Below are 20,189 nucleotides of genomic sequence, written 5' to 3'. Positions count from 1 at the left end.
TTCCTGCATAAAAAACTTTGCGCAAAATGCGTATTTTGCGCACGTTTGTGTTTTGCAGAAGGTTCTAATCTACAACATCATAGTCACTCACATTTTCAATAGTAATATGAAGGTGATGATAACTCAAGTGTTTTATGCAACTATGTTTGCCTAAAAATGGATGATACTCGATAGATAGCCAAATTTAGAGAGAGAGCTTCTCTTTTTTGGCCAAAATCTATCACATTTGGCAATGAACGGTTTTGCAAACAAGTTGCACAAATAGCCAATTTATCATTCTTATAGTATATTATTGGATCCATATTGTTTGGGATGCTTGAGTTGTGATGACGTATGACTCAATGAATTGACGATTTTTATAATTATGTTGATAAATTATTGCGAGAAGAATAATCAATTATGTTTTTTTTGTGATAACTAAAATAGTTAAACAGGGGAAGCAATTGAAAACTTTATTATTTATGAATAAAAAATCATCATGAAAACTGGTTAATATGATTCTATCATGCACTTTCATTCTGTAATTGATCAGGATAGTTCCAATGACATATTCTTGCATAAATATGTCATATTTTGCATGAACCCTTTAGTGATTTTGATTTCACTTCAGTGGAATAATACAGTAACCTCCTCATAAACTATACTCAACTTCCAACCCATGTCTACAAATTCGCCGATGGTGTACAAGGGTAGATTCGCATTATTTTCTGATAATTAGAGAATAATTATTCAGGAACTACAAGCATTTGCTGGAGGCATTACATGGATTTCTTCGTCATAAACACCTTTTACTAAAGTCGTTCCTCCTTCTACCTTCAGGCTTTGCTAGGGCTTCACAACATGCAAGATGAAGTGATAGTGATGTTCATGTTCATACATTAAAAACTTGTGAAAAAATCAATTATTCCAATTAGAATTTTCCAGATATTGGGGCCGGTTCTTGAGATATTGCAGCAGAATATCCTCGAGAAACCCTCCTGCGATTGAATCAAAGATGAGAAGAATGGAAACATCTTATGATTAGTATTGATTATTGAGTATGAATGAAAAATAGCAATTTTCATGGTGAAAGTTACAATCATTCAATCATCCTTCTGTTAATCCAATAACATCTAATAATTCAATATCATTTCATAGCAAAATTTGAATCAATTTGTACTTTGAATCGAACTTAATTTTGTAAGTAATGAAGTTATGATTAGACTATGTTACCTCATATACTTTCTTGGTCATAGAATAATCATTTTCAAGCTTTAGAAAATAGTAAATACATGGAATCGAAAAATATTTTGAAATGGAGAAACAGTAGAATCTAGATCTAGACGATTAGACCTCTTACTACGTAATATCATTATGTTATAATCATAGTAATATCATGAAAAAAAGATTATTCATTGTATGGTGATATGTTAAGTGAACTTGTCTAATATTTTTGATGATTTTATCATTGCAGGAATGACAATTAGAAATATATCACAGCTGCTTATATTGACGGAGAACTGCAGATCAACAGTTTAATAAACGAAAAAATCGCAGTAAGTCAATATTTTTGGGAAAAATATTCAGAAAAAAATCTATTCCATGATTGAACAACAGCAGTTCGAACAGATTCAATACTTTATTCTTGGTTTCTAAACTTTTCTTCACTTCATATCTTTTATCATGATAATTTTGAGAAACCGAATATAAATATTGTAATCGGTTGGGGTCGATGACTCCCAGAATTCTATTCCCTTCTGGTGGGGTTGGACTGTGCACAACGATGCCAATTATGTTTTTGACAGTGTAGAAATATAATTAATTAATGAAGAGAATCGGCATCGCTATTCTTCTATCTTCATCCACTGCCATTATAACGTGGACCTCACTATAGTAGTGACGTCTATTATCTATTCTATTGAGAATTCAGTAAAATAGCAGTTAGTCAATTGGAAACAAAGTCAGATAATTTCTTCTTCTTTGACGCTCTGACATCATTCCAAATCTTCTCGAACAGTAAATTTTATCGACTTCCCTCTTTCGAGAAGTTTTCAAATTAGATCGTCGTTGATATTATCCATATTACCCGTTTTCTATAACTGCTGCGCTGCGATCTTTCAGTATGAGCTGAAGAATTATCACCTCTCAAGATTTGGAGACAAGTCCCCCCAAGAATTTTATTAACTCAGTTTGCGTCCAAGACTTGGACGCCAAGTCCCTCCCTGTGGGGAACCCCTGACACCTATCCTTTGCTGCGACGATGAGGTTGTGCAAAAAATATGCAGTGCAACGAATGCACAATTTTAAACCGAGAGCTTGCCGGTCAAGTAATGGTTTTTATGTTATTTTGCAGGCCACATTATAGCCTACTACTACTTCTTGCATCTTGCTACTGCTACCGCTACCACTCTTGACCAGTTGAACTCAGCGATCAAGAAAACTGAACAGTGCTTCGCTCTAGCGAGTTTACTTGGAATCTTTTCCACAGAGTTCTGGTACTTGCCACTAGGTGTCTCGACACTGCAAATTCATATACAGAGGCCTGGATGCAAGCACTACTACTTGCTTCTTTCAACTGTGAATATCGGGGCATCGAGTTCGCTCGTTATTTTTATTTATTGATAAACAGAACACAATTCTCTAAAATGATCGTTTTTATATTTCACAGCTGGCTATAATGTCATCTTATGAATTTCGGGGATGCGATATTTTGATTTTTCACATACTTACTCGCACACTCACTTTTTTACTATCCACAGCTGTTTCAGCCAAGGATGAATTATGCTAATGTCGTTCAGAGAGTTTTCCCAAGGATGAGACCTAGTGCAATCGAATCTTTATATCATAAGCCTACTATGTTCCAAATTTCGTGAAAATCGTTACAGCCGTTTTTGAGATCCGTTGAACATAAATCACCAGATGAATATATAAAAATACAGAAATTGCTCGCTCAATATAATAGGATAAACCGCTGATTGAAGACATCATCCCCTACTTTCATAGTTTCTCAAAACATTTATTAGGGATTTAATCACGGTTGAATCTATTAGACGTACGTGCACTGGGAGAGTGCAGAGACTGGGAGAGTGACTTAATTAAATTGTATTTAAGTTGTGATTCAGTTTGCAGGTTGTCATCAGCTGATTTTATGCTGATTTGTCTTCATGCTGTGCACCTGCACTATAGGCTAGCCTCACTTAGAACTTAATATTGTTTTTGCAGAAAAACACTTCATTCACATGGGCTACTTTTTAAATTAATAAAAACAATATAAAAATCTCAAAGTACCCTCTATTTTTTAAAAAACTTTAAAAAATGTATTTATTTATAACCTTTTATTTTATAACCTGACGATGGTGTGATCATCGAAACCAGTTATTGAACTATTTTAAAGTTTTTTAAAAAATAAAGGGTACTTTAAGATTTTATATTGTTTTTGCAGATTATTTCACATTCTTATCATTTTATAGTATTCGTGGAGAATCAGTTGTTTTTTTATTCGATTCATTCATTGATAGATGAGATAGGCTGATAAAAATGCTTTTTATATGTCTATTAATTTATTTCTCCACCTTATTATCAATTTATTTATAATATTATCACCTAGATGGTGCTTTCGGACCTCAGAGTAAAGAGTATAATAGACTATCAAGGATAAAAATAGAAATTCATAAGGATATTATAGAGGATGCAAGGAAATATCGTGATGATAACCAAGTGCAGGATAGGCCTTAGGCCCATATACTATTGATAGGATGGCTCGAAGTGATCACGTATTGTACAATAATGCCAAGTGATGAGATCATGATTCCTCAAAATATCACAGCATTCATTTCTTCAAACAACTACCAAGATGTGGAGAATTTATAACTCTGTTCGAATCTTCGAATCTTGTAAAGAATGATGAAAATCAGAAATTTTTAACTGTATCCAGGGTGTATCCCTGGATACACAATTATTCATTATTCTGAACATCTTGTAGAAAAATAATCAAAAGAGAAACGAGAATCCTCAGCACATCGATATTGAAAACCATCACATCAATATTCAAAGATGACTCACTTCATTTGCAAGCATAACAAAGTCTAGTCTAGATTAGATTGGATAAGTAATGAAAGATGAGAGCACAAAAGAAGCATTAATTGCAAAGAGGCATTGCAAGATATTCAAACAAAGGTGTTTAATCAACTTTTCAGTCTCACGATAGTAAAGAGTCAACAAACAATTTCGTTCATGACGCACTTCTGTTAATCATCAACATCTAATAATTTTTTTCTCAGGAAAATAATCTTACTCTTCAAAGTTCAATTTATTACTTGTGATAGCGGGTTCTTCTGTTGATGGCTTGATTTGAGATACTGAACCGATTCCAATCTTCTATTCGTTCTCTGTTCCAGCCCACCTATGATGAAAAATATTATTAATTTTTGTTACAAAATAATATTCCGAGTTAACTCGTATTTTTGTAAGATTTCAACTGTCTACTAATGTATTACATTTTAAGATTTTATTTATTAATTCTTATGCTTATATCGGCCGAGAGATCCTTTTAGATGTTTCCAATGTCATTTCCTGTTTACACTCAGGTTTATCTTCTATATAAAAAAACTAGCAGGTAACCCGTGCTTGGCAAGGGTCTATTTAAAAACTTGACGTAATGAAATCTAGAGAATCCTATCCTAATGAATTAGAATCCTAATGAAATCTAGGCCTATAAGAATCCTCGGTTGATTAAGAATTTATATGCAGCATTTCAAGTAAATCAGTCCAGCAGTTCAGACGTGATGATGCGTCAAACATAATTTTCCTATCATTTACTCGTGTATACGTGTTTAAGCCAGTTCTTTCCTTTATTATAGTATAGAAGATGATAGATAGATGGATGATGGATGATATATATATATATATATATATATATAATATATATATATATATATATAGGGAGTTTTGACAACCCACAAAACTCATTTTTCATTTGAAGATATAACGAAAAGGTGCATATATGACCTTGTTTTTTTGCTCAGCTTGCCAAAATACCTCTCATTCCAATATTAAAATTTTTGACTGTACAGTGAGTCAGTCATTCTATCATAATTTCTTCATGTAAATATCAACACCTTTATTCAAAGACTTAAACACCTTTATTCAAAGACAAAACTGCATGCGTTTTCATATTGCCCATACAGCATTGATGAAACTGTAGACGTTTATTTAGCACTTTGTCTCAAAAAACTGTTCTAGCTGAAAAATTAATAATCCATGCCAGGTGTGTTTGGATACTAGTGTGATATTCGAAAAAAGTCACTTGTTGCAAATCTAGAGATTTGACACTCAAACTAAAACTGCTGCAACAGTCGTATGGGAAAGCGTTAAATAGTCGAATCATACATGAAATGGAAGATTATTTAATGCTCTACAATCTTGTGATCAGCACATTCTTATTTCATCTATTGTTGGAAAGTTATAAGACATGAAAGAGCGAAAAAATGGAAGATAAACTAGTTTTTCAAAAATGCATCAATTTAGAACATAAATATCTCGAGAAGTATCGGATTTATCGAAGACCTCTACAGAACAAAACTTGTAGGAAATTTATTAGGCTTCATTTTTATGTAGTCTATTATGTCAATAGAACACTTTGTTTCCAAGATATAAGCATGTAAGTAATAAGTGGAAAATGGAACTTTCATCCCTTCAGCACATGATGTAGAGGGTTGGGATTCTTCATATCCATTTATTCACTCACCTCCAAACTAGTCTCAACAAAGCTGCAAAGTCGAAAATTGTGTTCCAAACATTCCCTCCAAATTTCATTGTCAACTGATCTATTGTTGCTGAACAGAAAATTTCACTCTCAACACTAAAACTGCTCCAACAGTCGTAGGGAAATGCGTAAAATAGTGAAAATATACTTTAAATTGAAGATAATTTGATGCTCTATCAGCTCATAATTAGCACGGATTTTTTTCATCAATAGTTTAAAAGGCCAAAAAATTGAAAGCAGAAGTGTTTTTTCAAAAAATGTCTCACCTTCAAGAGCGGATATCTCAGAACCTATGAGAGGTAAGAAAAAAATTTAAAGGACAAAACTTGTTGGTAATTTTGTACGAAATACAAATGTTCATAAGATGCATAATATCCGAGATATATGCGAAAAATGAAAAAATGTACTTTCTAACCATCCCCACCCCTTTAAAACAGGCGGTAGGGGTGAGGACTTTTGATATGTTGATCCTCTTACTATCCTTAAAAGAGCTGTGGAGTTGGAAATTGTGTTCCAAACTTTTCCCTCTATAATCTTCCGTTGACTGGACTATTTTATGCACGTATACACGTGTAAAGGTTAGGAAAATTATGTTTGACGCATCATCACGTCTGATCTACTGGACTGATTTACTTTAAATCTTGCATCATGAATTCTTAATTAACCGAGGATTCTTATATGCCTATTTTCAATTCTTCTAGATCTCATTACGTCAAGTTTTCAGTCTTTTAAGTTTTAAAATAGACCCTTTCTAAGCACGGGTAACCTGCTAGTATTATAATAATTTGGATTTTCCTCGATTCCTCTGCTATTCTTATGCTGACCTCTCCACTTTCCCTCCCCACTTCACACTTCTTGCTTCCTTTTCTTCTTCCCCTTCTTGCTTTCTTACCATTCTCTCGGCTTGCTCTTTTCCCTGTCTTTTCGTATTCTTCTTTTTTTCATTCCTCTATTATTTTCTTCGTGCTCTTCTCCATATTCTTGTTCTCTTTAAATTATTTTTCCCAATATAAATTCAATTCCTGGTAGCTACCTTACATAATCTATAATAAGCATAATTTCAATTGAATTAGTGTAAGTTTATAAATTTTCCAATAAGAACACTATCGAATCAAATTCCCTGGGGTGCAGAAGTACAAAATTTCCTTTTTCATTGAATCTTTATTGATGAAGTGCATCATAACGAGTTTCAAGATCTTTGTCATGCACGAGTTATTCATTTTTGTATTGAAAGTTATTGCTTCACAGATAAATATGTATGAAACTCATACGAAAACGACATTTCTGAAGGTAAAACACCAATAATGGTACATTATTCAACAAATTGCAATATGATCAAACTTAATAAGACACGAAAAAAATTTGTTACACATTAGTTCAGCAAACTTGTCACATTGAAAGAAATTCAGTTACATTAGAAATTCAGTTGCATACGAAAGAGCTTGACCATTATTGGGTTTATTTCCAAGCAAGCATTCTTCAGAGAGCCTACAAACCTAACTTACAACTGATAAAATGGGTTTGAGCATTATTCTCGTGAGTACTCTCTATTTAGTTTTTTTTCCAAATTCAAGAAAAAACTTTTTTATCATCAAGTTGCTTTAAACAAAAATTCTATTTCGATAACAATTCAAACACGCCCAATTCGCTTCTTAGCTACAGTACTGTATATAATTTGAGTCCTTCCTGCATTGGACCTACTGCGATTTGTATTTAGCTATGAAAGCATGAGCTATAATTATTTGGTTGAGAATTTTTGGGAGTGAATGGTGAACTTTCCTTTAAAATAGGTGGACTCGTTATATGTAATTTCACATATATGCTACATGAATTTTCATCAACCATTCAATAGTATAACCTGTATAATCGTTCATAATAATTCCTTCCTTTCCTTTTTTCCCCTTTTCCCTTCGTCCTGGTACCCCCAGAAGAAGGGAGTTTATTATAGAAAATAAAACAAAAAAAATTAAAAATACACTTATGAAAGGAAATCTTACAAACAAAAAAAAAGAAAATTCCTTTTCAGTGGATGATTTCAAAAAATTATAAACCAGACGAAATAATAATAATAATATAATAATAATAATAATAATAATAATAATAATAATAATAATAATAATAATAATAATAATAATAATAATAATAGAAAAATAATAATAATATTGAGCTCAAAGATATGTATGGGCTCAAGAATGTCAGAATAATCCCAATCGAGCTGTAAGGTTATTGATGTCTCAGAAACTCTGGTAGGGAAAATGCAGAAGTCTGTTCTGCTTGATACAGCTCGCATAGTAAGCCAAACGCCTCAACATACTTGGTAAAAAACTTTATCAATAATAGAAAATAATGCCAAGAGGTTGCATAAATTTTGCCCCTCTTCGCATAAGCTATCCGCAATTGCGTGAAAAAGATAATGATAATAAGAATATATATTTAGATTTTTTATTCCAGTGAACAATTCCATATTACACTGAGTTCAAAATCAATATCAGTATTTATTTTTCAATAATAATCATTGTATGATTTCCATTTCACAATTTTTTTTGTCAGCCCTTCATGATGAATTTTAATTTTGACATTTATTAAATAATATCAATAATTATATAAAATTCTTTATAATATAAAAAGTTTATACTATATACTTCTTAATTTATAATTTTTCAATATACGATATAATTTTCTTGGATGGATAAGAACTTCGCATCATTAACATGAGAGACTCATATAATACTCTTTAATTTTATATAATAGATAAATAGATGAACATTATATTCTATTAGAAGCATCCTCTGCTATCTAGAAGGAGAATCCCTAAACATAAATATCCAGACTCAAATTATAGCAAAACTTCATCACTTCTACCATATCATAATCTGGTACATAATATCAAGTGAAGAAGGTTGCTTCAAGGGAGAAATACCAGTGACAGTTGCAAATTTCGAAAACTTATATCCTCTCAACTCAGTCATTCCAACTGCAACCAAGTAATCCCGCCACAATGCAAGTCTTCAACATTGCTAGTCCCAAAATACAATTTAATATCAGATTATGTTATTGTTTTTGTAATTCATGTGTATTTTTACAGGTGAATATTTTTATAATTACTTCCGCCTTATCTACAGATGGACATTTTGGAAGAAATTTCTGCTGTATAGAACGTTGCACATATCCATGGATTCATCCGTGTCATGCATATGAGTATCAATATCCAAGAGCTTGCCCACCTCCATTCTACAATCCTCCTGTCCGAGAAACATCAATCTCTCCCTTCAATGCACCTCTCGGTTTGGACAAAACAGTGTTAAAAGTCTTGAAAAATCTCACAGAAACAGTTCCTAATTCATTAGCATCATCATTAGATCAGGAGCGGGTTTTCACGTATAGAGAAAGTAGTTCCGGTTCGGAAGAAATATTGATAGTTTATAGTTAACTATGTAGTTAACTCCCCTCCGCCCATATTTTTTATCAACGCTCACTTAATTATATATAAACAATCATCATTACTGTTAAATTCATGATAGAAGAATGAGAATGATTGATATACAATGAAGCTTCTATTGAGTGCGTCACAAAAACTTACTTTTTAAAAGATCATGCCGTTTAGCAATTGGAATATTAGCAATAGTAGCGTCAAAAATATCATTTTATAATTGAAAAATGGGCAATAGTGACGCCGAGGACTCTTATAGGCCTATTTTCAATTCCTCCAAATTTCATTACGTCAAGTTTTCAGTTTGTCTAGTTTTAAAATAGACCATTGCGGAGCACGAATTAACTGCTAGTAGGTTACATATTGGGTTCTTCAAGATTTCACACTGAAAAATCACACTTCTACTTCCTAAGTTTTTATTTCATGAATTTTAAAATAGGGAAAACTTATTTCTAAACACAAATTCACTCTAAAAAGCAAACAAATATATAATTTTTATGATAGTATTGAAGCTGAAAATGTTACATTACAAACAGCGGGGATTGAAAGAATCAAATCATTTTAGCAAATATTTTTTTGTTTGATTCCAATTCAAGGGGAAGGGTGGTGACAGGTGTGGGCACCCCTGAATTATTACAAGCTTTTGTATAATTTGCCTGTCACTGTATCCAAAGCTTAGCTACCCGAAACGAAATATTCCATTTCAAACATCAAAAGAGTCGATCTGCTACACTGTAAACCATAGAGAATATGACCGAACTCCTATTCTATTCTCTCTGTTGGAGAACATTTTAAAAAATAGTTTGGCATTATTAAATCAATAAAGAATGAAAGAACTCTTGTGATTTATCCACATAGCAATTCCATTTTTGTAGCAAAGTTCATTCACTTCAATATTTTTCTCCTGGCCTTAAGCGGATAATGATACTGCAATCCTGCAAACTCGTGACCGCTTCACCCTTCCTATTACATATTATCTCAAAGCGCAACAATAAATGTCAATCCTCAGCCAGCCGATTCCCTATTCATCACACGATTAAATGTTTCAGTTCTATCTTTGATACGTTAAGGAAATCCATAGTATCCATGAAGTATCCATAATCAAAGGTTCTACAGTCCGGTTCGAGAGAAGAATATGAATTGGAGGTGAACTTTTGAACTATCACTGTTCCAGTAAACAATTCCAACGTGTGGAATAATGAAAAAAGTCAGATTCCTGGAGAATTATTAAAATTTCCAGGTTAACCTTTAGCGCAGTGGATTTTCCTGATTCACCTTTTTCATTTTTTTTCACAAGGCGGTATGATAGAGAATGTTCTGTAAAGATGAGATCCAAGTTTCATCAGAGTAACATAAATAATGAATTTAATTTTAGTTTTAGATTAAGTTGTTTCTAGATTTCACTGCATCCATGAAGAATATTTCTCTTATACAAAAAAAATAGTTTTCGGTTAGTTCTCCCAAAATCCACCATGTTGTGTTTTTTCAAGTCTCCCTATTATATTATCCAGAGGATGAAACAAAATTCAGAAATACATTATCGTAATGTAAAATTTGTCGATGATTAATTTGTTCTCTTACAATTCTACAAGTTTTACAACTCTTACTAATAAGAAAATTTTTCATTAATGAACTGGTTTCTTTATACATTTCATTCGCAACAATGTTGACTGAAATTTAATTTTTATTTTTTATTTTTTTTAGCTCCACAGCTCAGGGTAGGCTTTGCCTTTCTCCACAACATTCCTTGAAGCCTCTCTGTCTTCAATCAATCTTCTCCATTCTCTATAAACCATATTTATTACATCATCCCTGATCGTATTCTATTTTATTTATCTTGTTATGTCTTTGAAAAATCTGATGATGTAAAGTAGCACGACAATAAATTTTAATATTTTTATGAAAAATTATTATTTATCAATATTATGAGATTATCAAGATATAATAACATTCATTCTTCACAGAATTAAAGTAGACCATAGTAATTTTCTTGATAAGCTGCTACTTTTACATTCAAATTTCAAGGACAAGAATGAAATATTATGATTAAAACACTCCAATAGAGGAGTAAATATTTATTCTATTCTGCATTCTAATAAATTGGTGTAGTCTATCAGGCACATCCGTGTGACGTCATCTTGTGTTGTGATCATAAACATGGGGGCACGGATGACATTGGCTTACACACGTGCCTAGTTATGCCGAGTCAATGTACCCCTATCAAATTATGCAAATATCAAGAATAATATCAGGTGAACCAGTCAAGTGGAAAATATTACAAGAGTATGGTATCCGGATGTGATAAGCAATATGCTTGCGGAAACTTACAAGATACACCTACGGTTTACCCATTACCTCAATATTATTATCTATATGTTTGAATATTGGTGTTCAATATATCAATGATAAGTGACTCGAAAATTATTATTGAGCATGTCGAGAATACATGTAATGTTTATGCTTATACATATTACGTTTGCGAAAGCTTATTAGTTGTTTGGCAGGCTAAATTACTTGTTCAATCAATATCAAAGATTATCAGATCAACAATTGTATGAAATTTTCATGAACATTATAGTATGGGTGATGTCACATTGCCTTGAACAATATTGTTGTACCGTTGTACGACAATAATACGTGTGTCGATACGAATATATACACAAAGAATATAGATAGGATTGTATAAAAATGTAAATAAATGGATGACTGTCATAATTATTGGACATGTCATTATCTATTATTCTTTGTTGAAAAATTGAATCCGTAAATATTGTGAGAAATTTGGATTTTGACCTAAGGGTCCCTTTTACTAGTTTTCCATAAGGAACGGACTCACCGCTTATGAAATGTGATGTCACATAAAAGCCCCAAATTTGCAAGAGGTTGAGTCTCAAGGTCTTGCCAATTTCTCACCCATACAGCACATTCCAGCCCTCACATCGGGTCAACTGCAGCAAGACTAGCCAAGCATCTCCAGCACTACACTGTTATATTTTAAGATTATGGTAGTACCCAATGGGAAACAATCAACCATCAGTACAAAATTGATATGAGTCTGGGTCCAAGCCCTTCGACTTTACAAGTGGAATTCTCTCCACAACAATTACAATAATCAGTGAAGTGGGCAACAAGCCCCACTCACCTAAAAAAAAAGAAAAGAAAATCCCAAATAATAATCTGGCCCGGAGGACCAAAGAAGATGCAATACTAAGTTTGCTGGCCCGCCATACTCCAATATCTCCAACATGACAACATCTGTGATGCCACATAAGTTTGCAAATGGCAATTCCTACAAACTGAATACAATTAGAGCATTATGTCACATTTCTGACTCACTTAATTTGTCTTTGATTTCTCCAATTTCAATTATAACTGTTTCCAAATTTTATATCTGTGTTCATTATTCATCCGTAGATAAACTTGTCTTTTCAATTGATTATTTCTCCCTCTTGGATGTGTTCATTTTGTGTTGGGCTCTATTCTTTCATTTCTATTTCATGATTAATCTTTCTCTACTCGATTTTTTCTTGTTTGTTGGCTGTGCATTGTTTTCTGTTACTATACTCTACTTCCTCCTATTCAACTTGATAATTACTTATTGACTATGTTTAGCTTTGAATCTAATAACTTTCTCATTTTCCTTACAGTGGGGCATGCTGATAATAACAAATAATATACATTTAAATAACATCTAACAAATATAATAATAATCTTAACAATGATACTAATCTTAATGCTAATAACAATAATAATACTGAGTTAGTTTACAATATATCACAGACATTTTTCTTTGGTTAATTTTTTTTATTTTATTAATTTTTTTTTTTTTTGCTTTGTTCTGTTATTTCATTTTATTACTTGATGCTTTTGTTCATTTGAGAAATTTTCTTCAATATGTTTTTTTTTATTCATTTTGTTTTTGTTTTGTCTGTGTTGATAACATTTTCAGTTTATATAAATATAAGATCAATGAGTATCATTGTTCATTCATGCAACCATGTGCATTGCATGTTAGTTCAACGTTTTGTGCAGTTATCCAATGCAAAAAACTGTATAGTTTAATTTGAAATATAGCTTCAAATATTTCGTCTTGCAGACCAGAAGGGCTACTCCTAACAGTGGAGTGCACTTAGGGTGCTGATAACTGCACTGGCACATAAAGAGACATAATATTCTTACATTTAACACAAAATTTATCACATTGTCCTGCTGCACCATCAAATAACATTCAAAGAACATAAAAATCGAGAATAGAGTACATTAAATAGGCTCTGCTTCAATTGAGAAAAATATTCTCGAATAGTGAATATTATGATATTCAAGTTCATGAAAAATATATCACAATTAATTAACGTATTATACATTTAAATGGGCAGCAGGAGACACAACACATAACTTGACAATTTCCAAGTTGGTGACACAGAAATATAACATAAATTCGCCTTTGGGATACATTTACATATAGGCTTACAATATAATAATAAATATTGTGATAATTGAATTTGTTTATTTGAATTATAAGAATGATAAGTGCATACTACTGAACAATTATAAAGATAAAAATGATTTGATTATCACAATTTCAGACATATAATCACAAATAATATATATATATTGATACAATCGCAATAAAATCCAATACATTTCTTATTACTTTGCGCTTCATGTGGGTTGCAGAATGTTTATTCTTGAAGCATAGAGATTCTTCTGATGCATGGCGATAATGAAGACACTAGATGGAGTGGAATCTCTAGGAAGCATTTTGAGTGTCCGAAAGGTTGACAGGAAATCTTGAAGTGAATCAGCCTTCATGAAGATCCTGGTGATGCGGATCCAATTTCTCCCGTGCAGAATGGCTCTGCAGACATTATACCCCTGGCTGGATATTTGACTAATGGTGTACGGTCCTGTGCAGAGATGGAAGAACCCCTTCTTCATGTTTCGAACTGCATCGGAGGTATGCTGGAATCTGATACACACCTCCTGTCCAAATGTAGAGTGCTGGGTAGAAGCACGAGGCAGAACGTTACAGAAAGCTTTGTCAAAGTTTGTAGTAGAATTCACAACTTGATTCAAAACATTGACCTTCAATGCGCCGCTCATATCAGCCAAACTATTTTCAGTGACATGTAGTCTAGCCCTTTGTGCTTTGATTAGTTCAATAGTGAACTCCAAATTGGTGGATGTTGACGAATTTTTGCTTTTCAGCACTTGGACATTATTGATTCCATCGACTTTGTTGAAGGTAACAAGTTGAGTACACTCCATTTTCTCAATCTCTGAATCGATGACCAGGCTGCAATCGGCTACAGTGGAATATTGTACAACTTCAACAGCACTTGGATGGACGGTGAAGTTGACATCTGGTTTTAGAGCTTGTGACTCTGTTGTTGTTTGTGTCAATATCACCGGGTCATAATGAGTCATCTTACTGTCAGACTGTCTCTCGATCTCCACATTTCCCTCCATCAATTCCTTTTGCAGGTATTTACCCTGGCTCAACACGTTTGATTGAAAGTCCTCCTCCATTTGGTCCAATCTCGAACTCATGCTCATATGCGCCTCCTTCATTATTTTCAACAGACTATTTTCAAGACTCCGCTGTTGTGCCCTCCGTTCCTCACGCAATTCATTAAGAAAATCCAGCATACTATCCACCATGGTCGATGAAGGTAGTTTTGGATCCGATTGACTTCCTATTTCGGTAGTATTGGAATGAGAAGGTGTACAGTCGTCGACTACATCGATTGTATGTGTGACGTCCCTCTGCGGAGAGAATGATTCTGTGGCCATCAGTCTGGTGGGCGACGCTCCTTCCTGAAGTGCAACTGCCGCATCGAGATGAGTGGACGACCAGTGATGTTGGATCTCTTGCATGGACGTAGGACTACTGGACCGTGGATGTCCGCCGGGTGAGTCGTCCGCGGCTGTGCTGACGTCAGTCGTCAATCCGTTCCCCATATTTTACAAAAGAAAAATCAAAGTGAAGATCATGGCAATGATAGCTGAAGAATGCAACGATGGAGCTCTCAAGTGCATAGAAGTGAAGTGAAACATCGGAATAATTGATAAGATAACAACGAAGTTCCCAACTGCAGTGAAGTGGTATAGCTGCTAAGGTAATAACCAGTCAATGATGAACAACGATGACTGCGCGATGAAAGTTAAGCAGTTCTTGCTCATTAATTAATATACAATTGTAGAAAACAACCAATAGGTATCGCAAAGTTTTCTGCCCACATGAACGCGAGTAATACTCTATTTATATTAAACGATAGACTATTAAAATGAATTATTTTGATTACTATTTGCATTCCATTATATGCTCATATAATTACCAAAAAAAAATAAAAAATTTATTTGCAAATGATTGGCTACTCCAACATTTCAAGCATGTCGTGGTATCTTTCATGTAACAATATAATATCAGATAATGGAGCTTCCAATAAAATTTTGTATGAATAAATATTACCTCAACCTATAACATTCGTGCACTAAAAGAAAAAATTAAACTGGTAATAATGCTCTAACCAAAAACAGTGAACCTAGTAAAGCATACCATAAAATGTTACCATAAATTTCAATAATATCAGTATAACACTTCATAACGAAGAATTATAGGTATTATATTAATCTTATATACCACTTGTTCGTTAAATAATAATTTTGGAAATGTTGAAGCATTCAAATCGAGACACTTAGCAATCGTTATAGTATCATATATTATAATATTAACCAGAAGAATATCGTTACTTTGGATAATAAATAGGTAATTTATTTGTAAGCCAATAACATTGGTATAAGATAAATATTATTTCGATTTGAAATATTTGCTTACACGAATGAATAACTTTTATTAATGGAGTATCTACAAAAAGTCTAGTAGCGATTGACTATTGAGCTAATCCATATAATATCGTAATAAATTCATTATATTATAAATTATCCTCCAATATAATACATGTAAACTCAGCATATAATTTTCGAATAAATTATTCATAAAAACTCTGCTTATAATAATAATAATTTTATAGTATGATTATCACAGTTTATTCAATATGCCTATCACAAATCCTTGGAATGACCTTGAAGCTATCACAATTATAGGCCTATTGCAAGCTCTTGCAGGACAAGATCTGCGATCATCATGTCTCGTCAAAGAACTATGATTTATTGATGATGAAAATAATATATTTCCCTTAGAATTTCCAATCTAAATTTAATTCAATATGACTAGAATAGGTATAATTTTTTAATATTAACAACAGCAGGCTTTTTGTAGGATAGGACCTGCAATAATATTTTTTTATTGATCGTAGAACTCTGCTAGTCAATCATAATACTGTATAATCATCTTAAATGAATAATCATCTTAATTACATTAACATGAATATCACAGAAATAGCCTACTTAATTTATCCCAAAGGCGTAAACTTCTCTCTCGGTAAGGTGTGCTCTTTGAATTTTTCTAATAAATTTAATAATTTTCGAATCGTGTGTTCTATCTTAGGTAACTTGATCTTCAATTAATCTAAATTAATACTGGATCAGTAATAAATTAATATGCTGATGGTATTTCTAAATGCAAAATTTACTAAGAAAAAGACTGATTGCTTTTTCAACAGGAGATTATTTTTCATGAATAATATTATTCACAGTGAGCCCCTCCTAAAGTCCATGTTCACGGGTCGCCATTTTGTGAGACTTTTGTAATTTGACCTAAGGGTCCCTTTTACTAGTTTTCCATAAGGAACGGACTCACCGGTTTTAGTTTAAGTATCGTCCCCAGACAGCAATCCTCCGGTAGAGCATTAGGTGGTAGTCTTCCGTCCGCCAGCCTTCTTTCACACGCGTATTCACTAAACCACTAAATCACTTCGATTCTCCGCACACCTTTACGTTTGCAAGTCCCGAGGAGTCTAGGAGAAGAGTGACGAAAACACAGGCGGAGTTCCTTCTCAGTTGCCGGGAGAGAGTCCCGTTACTCTAGCAGATAACGCCGATATTTCCCCAAAGTTATGGAGGTGGGGGTAAGCACCCTCAATTGTAAAAGAGGAATAGATAATGAACATGGAGGTAGAGATAATTTGAGGAACACCTTTCCGAGAGAGGGTAAATAATAATAATTAAAAATATAACTTGACAAACATTTATAATATCACAGTATTGGAATGAATTTTTATTATAATTAAAGCTGTATGAACCGAAGAAATAGCAGGCTGGCATCTTATCTAATCGATATTGCTGCTCGCTACTATCAATTTCAGCTATGCCAGCCCGCTTATGAAATGTGATGTCACATAAAAGCCCCAAATTTGCAAGAGGTTGAGTCTCAAGGTCTTGCCAATTTCTCACCCATACAGCACATTCCAGCCCTCACATCGGGTCAACTGCAGCAAGACTAGCCAAGCATCTCCAGCACTACACTGTTATATTTTAAGATTATGGTAGTACCCAATGGGAAACAATCAACCATCAGTACAAAATTGATATGAGTCTGGGTCCAAGCCCTTCGACTTTACAAGTGGAATTCTCTCCACAACAATTACAATAATCAGTGAAGTGGGCAACAAGCCCCACTCACCTAAAAAAAAAAGAAAAGAAAATCCCAAATAATAATCTGGCCCGGAGGACCAAAGAAGATGCAATACTAAGTTTGCTGGCCCGCCATACTCCAATATCTCCAACATGACAACATCTGTGATGCCACATAAGTTTGCAAATGGCAATTCCTACAAACTGAATACAATTAGAGCATTATGTCACATTTCTGACTCACTTAATTTGTCTTTGATTTCTCCAATTTCAATTATAACTGTTTCCAAATTTTATATCTGTGTTCATTATTCATCCGTAGATAAACTTGTCTTTTCAATTGATTATTTCTCCCTCTTGGATGTGTCATTTGTGTTGGGCTCTATTCTTTCATTTCTATTTATATTGCTGCTCGCTACTATCAATTTCAGCTATGCCAGCCCGCTTATGAAATGTGATGTCACATAAAAGCCCCAAATTTGCAAGAGGTTGAGTCTCAAGGTCTTGCCAATTTCTCACCCATACAGCACATTCAGCCCTCACATCGGGTCAACTGCAGCAAGACTAGCCAAGCATCTCCAGCACTACACTGTTATATTTTAAGATTATGGTAGTACCCAATGGGAAACAATCAACCATCAGTACAAAATTGATATGAGTCTGGGTCCAAGCCCTTCGACTTTACAAGTGGAATTCTCTCCACAACAATTACAATAATCAGTGAAGTGGGCAACAAGCCCCACTCACCTAAAAAAAAAAGAAAAGAAAATCCCAAATAATAATCTGGCCCGGAGGACCAAAGAAGATGCAATACTAAGTTTGCTGGCCCGCCATACTCCAATATCTCCAACATGACAACATCTGTGATGCCACATAAGTTTGCAAATGGCAATTCCTACAAACTGAATACAATTAGAGCATTATGTCACATTTCTGACTCACTTAATTTGTCTTTGATTTCTCCAATTTCAATTATAACTGTTTCCAAATTTTATATCTGTGTTCATTATTCATCCGTAGATAAACTTGTCTTTTCAATTGATTATTTCTCCCTCTTGGATGTGTTCATTTTGTGTTGGGCTCTATTCTTTCATTTCTATTTATATTGCTGCTCGCTACTATCAATTTCAGCTATGCCAGCCCGCTTATGAAATGTGATGTCACAATATTACTATCAGTGATAAATATTACAATTACTGAATTCACTGAGTTATTGGTATCAGTGAGAAATCTTAATCTTATTATTATCTCTTTGTGAAAGCAAGCGGCTTTGTGCAATGGTATAGTCTAATCATTGATCAGTAGGCCTACAGCAATAGAATAGATTAACAAATATACATATTAATATTGTGAACGTTCACACAATGGCAATCTTGTAATATTTTTTTTCAAGAACAGTTGGTCTACGTGATTGATTTGAATGTTCAAGATCTTTTCTTTGTGATATCTTATCAAAGTCAAATCGATGAATTAAGATTCCTGGATATGAGAGATAATTCAGGGATCCATTACTGCGAGACCGAATTTTTTCCATTCATCTAAGTTGAAGCCTAATTCCTCTTCAATATGTTCCTTTTTCTCCAATCTAAAACTTCTCATTTCCATTTCAGCTTTCCATCAATCATTTTCTCATTCTTCCACTTGAAATCTATTCAGTGATCTAGATTAAATAATATCAAATATTACTTTCTTCCGAATAAGCTTACTGCACAGAATCCAGGAACTTTCCTCTGAAAGTTATATTACAAAAACGTTTAAAATTAATTATTCTAAATTCCAACACAAATCTATTCCCGGTGAATTCAACAACAATTTCGCAAAGTATTTCAAATCCATCATTCTTCTATACTGTTGTAGATCCTCTTCAATGTTTGATTCCATTACGAACTGCTTGTTAAATATTCACTTTGACCAATTAATTACGACATAGCAGTCAGGCATACCTGACTGCTATATCGTAATTAATTGTTCAAAGTGAATATTGTAGATCGTTGACTTTCAATTTGATTATCTCTAAAATCCTTAAAAAATCAAATACTGGTGATTTATAATTCGCATCTCTGATCATGGCATCATAATCTATATTATTGTTATCTATACCTGAGATGGCATCATAATCTATATTATTGTTATCTATACCTGAGATAACATTTTATGCGTGGATTTCCGAATGGAAGAATAGTAAGAAAAAATAATAGTCGTGAGAGACCATATCAGTTCCATAACGTTATCTGAACCCCAAACCTGAGATTTTCAAAAAAATTGGATTTTGGAACAAGAAACTGATAATTTGAATGAGTCTAGTATCACAAAACATCTTATCCTACGGAACTACGAATCTCTAAAAAATGTGTTATCAAGAAGCAGGAAGTAGAGGCAGAACAACTAATTCAACTGTTATTGGGTAGAAAATGGAACAATGAAATTAATGTTAGATAAAAAGAGACAAAAACGTGAAGGAGATAATTAATTTAGAGTGGT

At 33.3% G+C, this 20,189-nt stretch overlaps 2 protein-coding genes across 2 annotated transcripts in view; one reads left to right on the top strand and one right to left on the bottom strand.

Annotated features, from left to right (window-relative positions):
* The window catches only part of LOC111058343, a 260,023-nt gene that overhangs the window by 186,706 nt on the left and 53,128 nt on the right, over window positions 1–20,189 (bottom strand). The gene's annotated exons all lie outside the window — the stretch shown is intronic.
* On the top strand, window positions 7,162–9,191 carry LOC111058377. The gene is made up of 2 exons (XM_039438143.1): window positions 7,162–7,279; window positions 8,829–9,191. Exons 1-2 carry the CDS (start codon window positions 7,259–7,261, stop codon window positions 9,171–9,173), a joined length of 366 nt encoding a protein of 121 aa, XP_039294077.1. The 5' UTR covers window positions 7,162–7,258; the 3' UTR covers window positions 9,174–9,191.

This window comes from Nilaparvata lugens, chromosome 11 (assembly GCF_014356525.2).
Source record: "Nilaparvata lugens isolate BPH chromosome 11, ASM1435652v1, whole genome shotgun sequence".
Lineage (NCBI taxonomy): Eukaryota > Metazoa > Arthropoda > Insecta > Hemiptera > Delphacidae > Nilaparvata > Nilaparvata lugens.
This window is presented reverse-complemented; position numbering and strand designations above follow the sequence as displayed.

Coding starts and splice junctions, on each gene's coding strand:
- LOC111058377 (XM_039438143.1), top strand. CDS start 7,259: ATGGGTTTGAGCATTATTCTC. Junction 7,280..8,828: donor TGGGTTTGAGCATTATTCTC/GTGAGTACTCTC, acceptor GTATTTTTACAG/GTGAATATTTTTATAATTAC.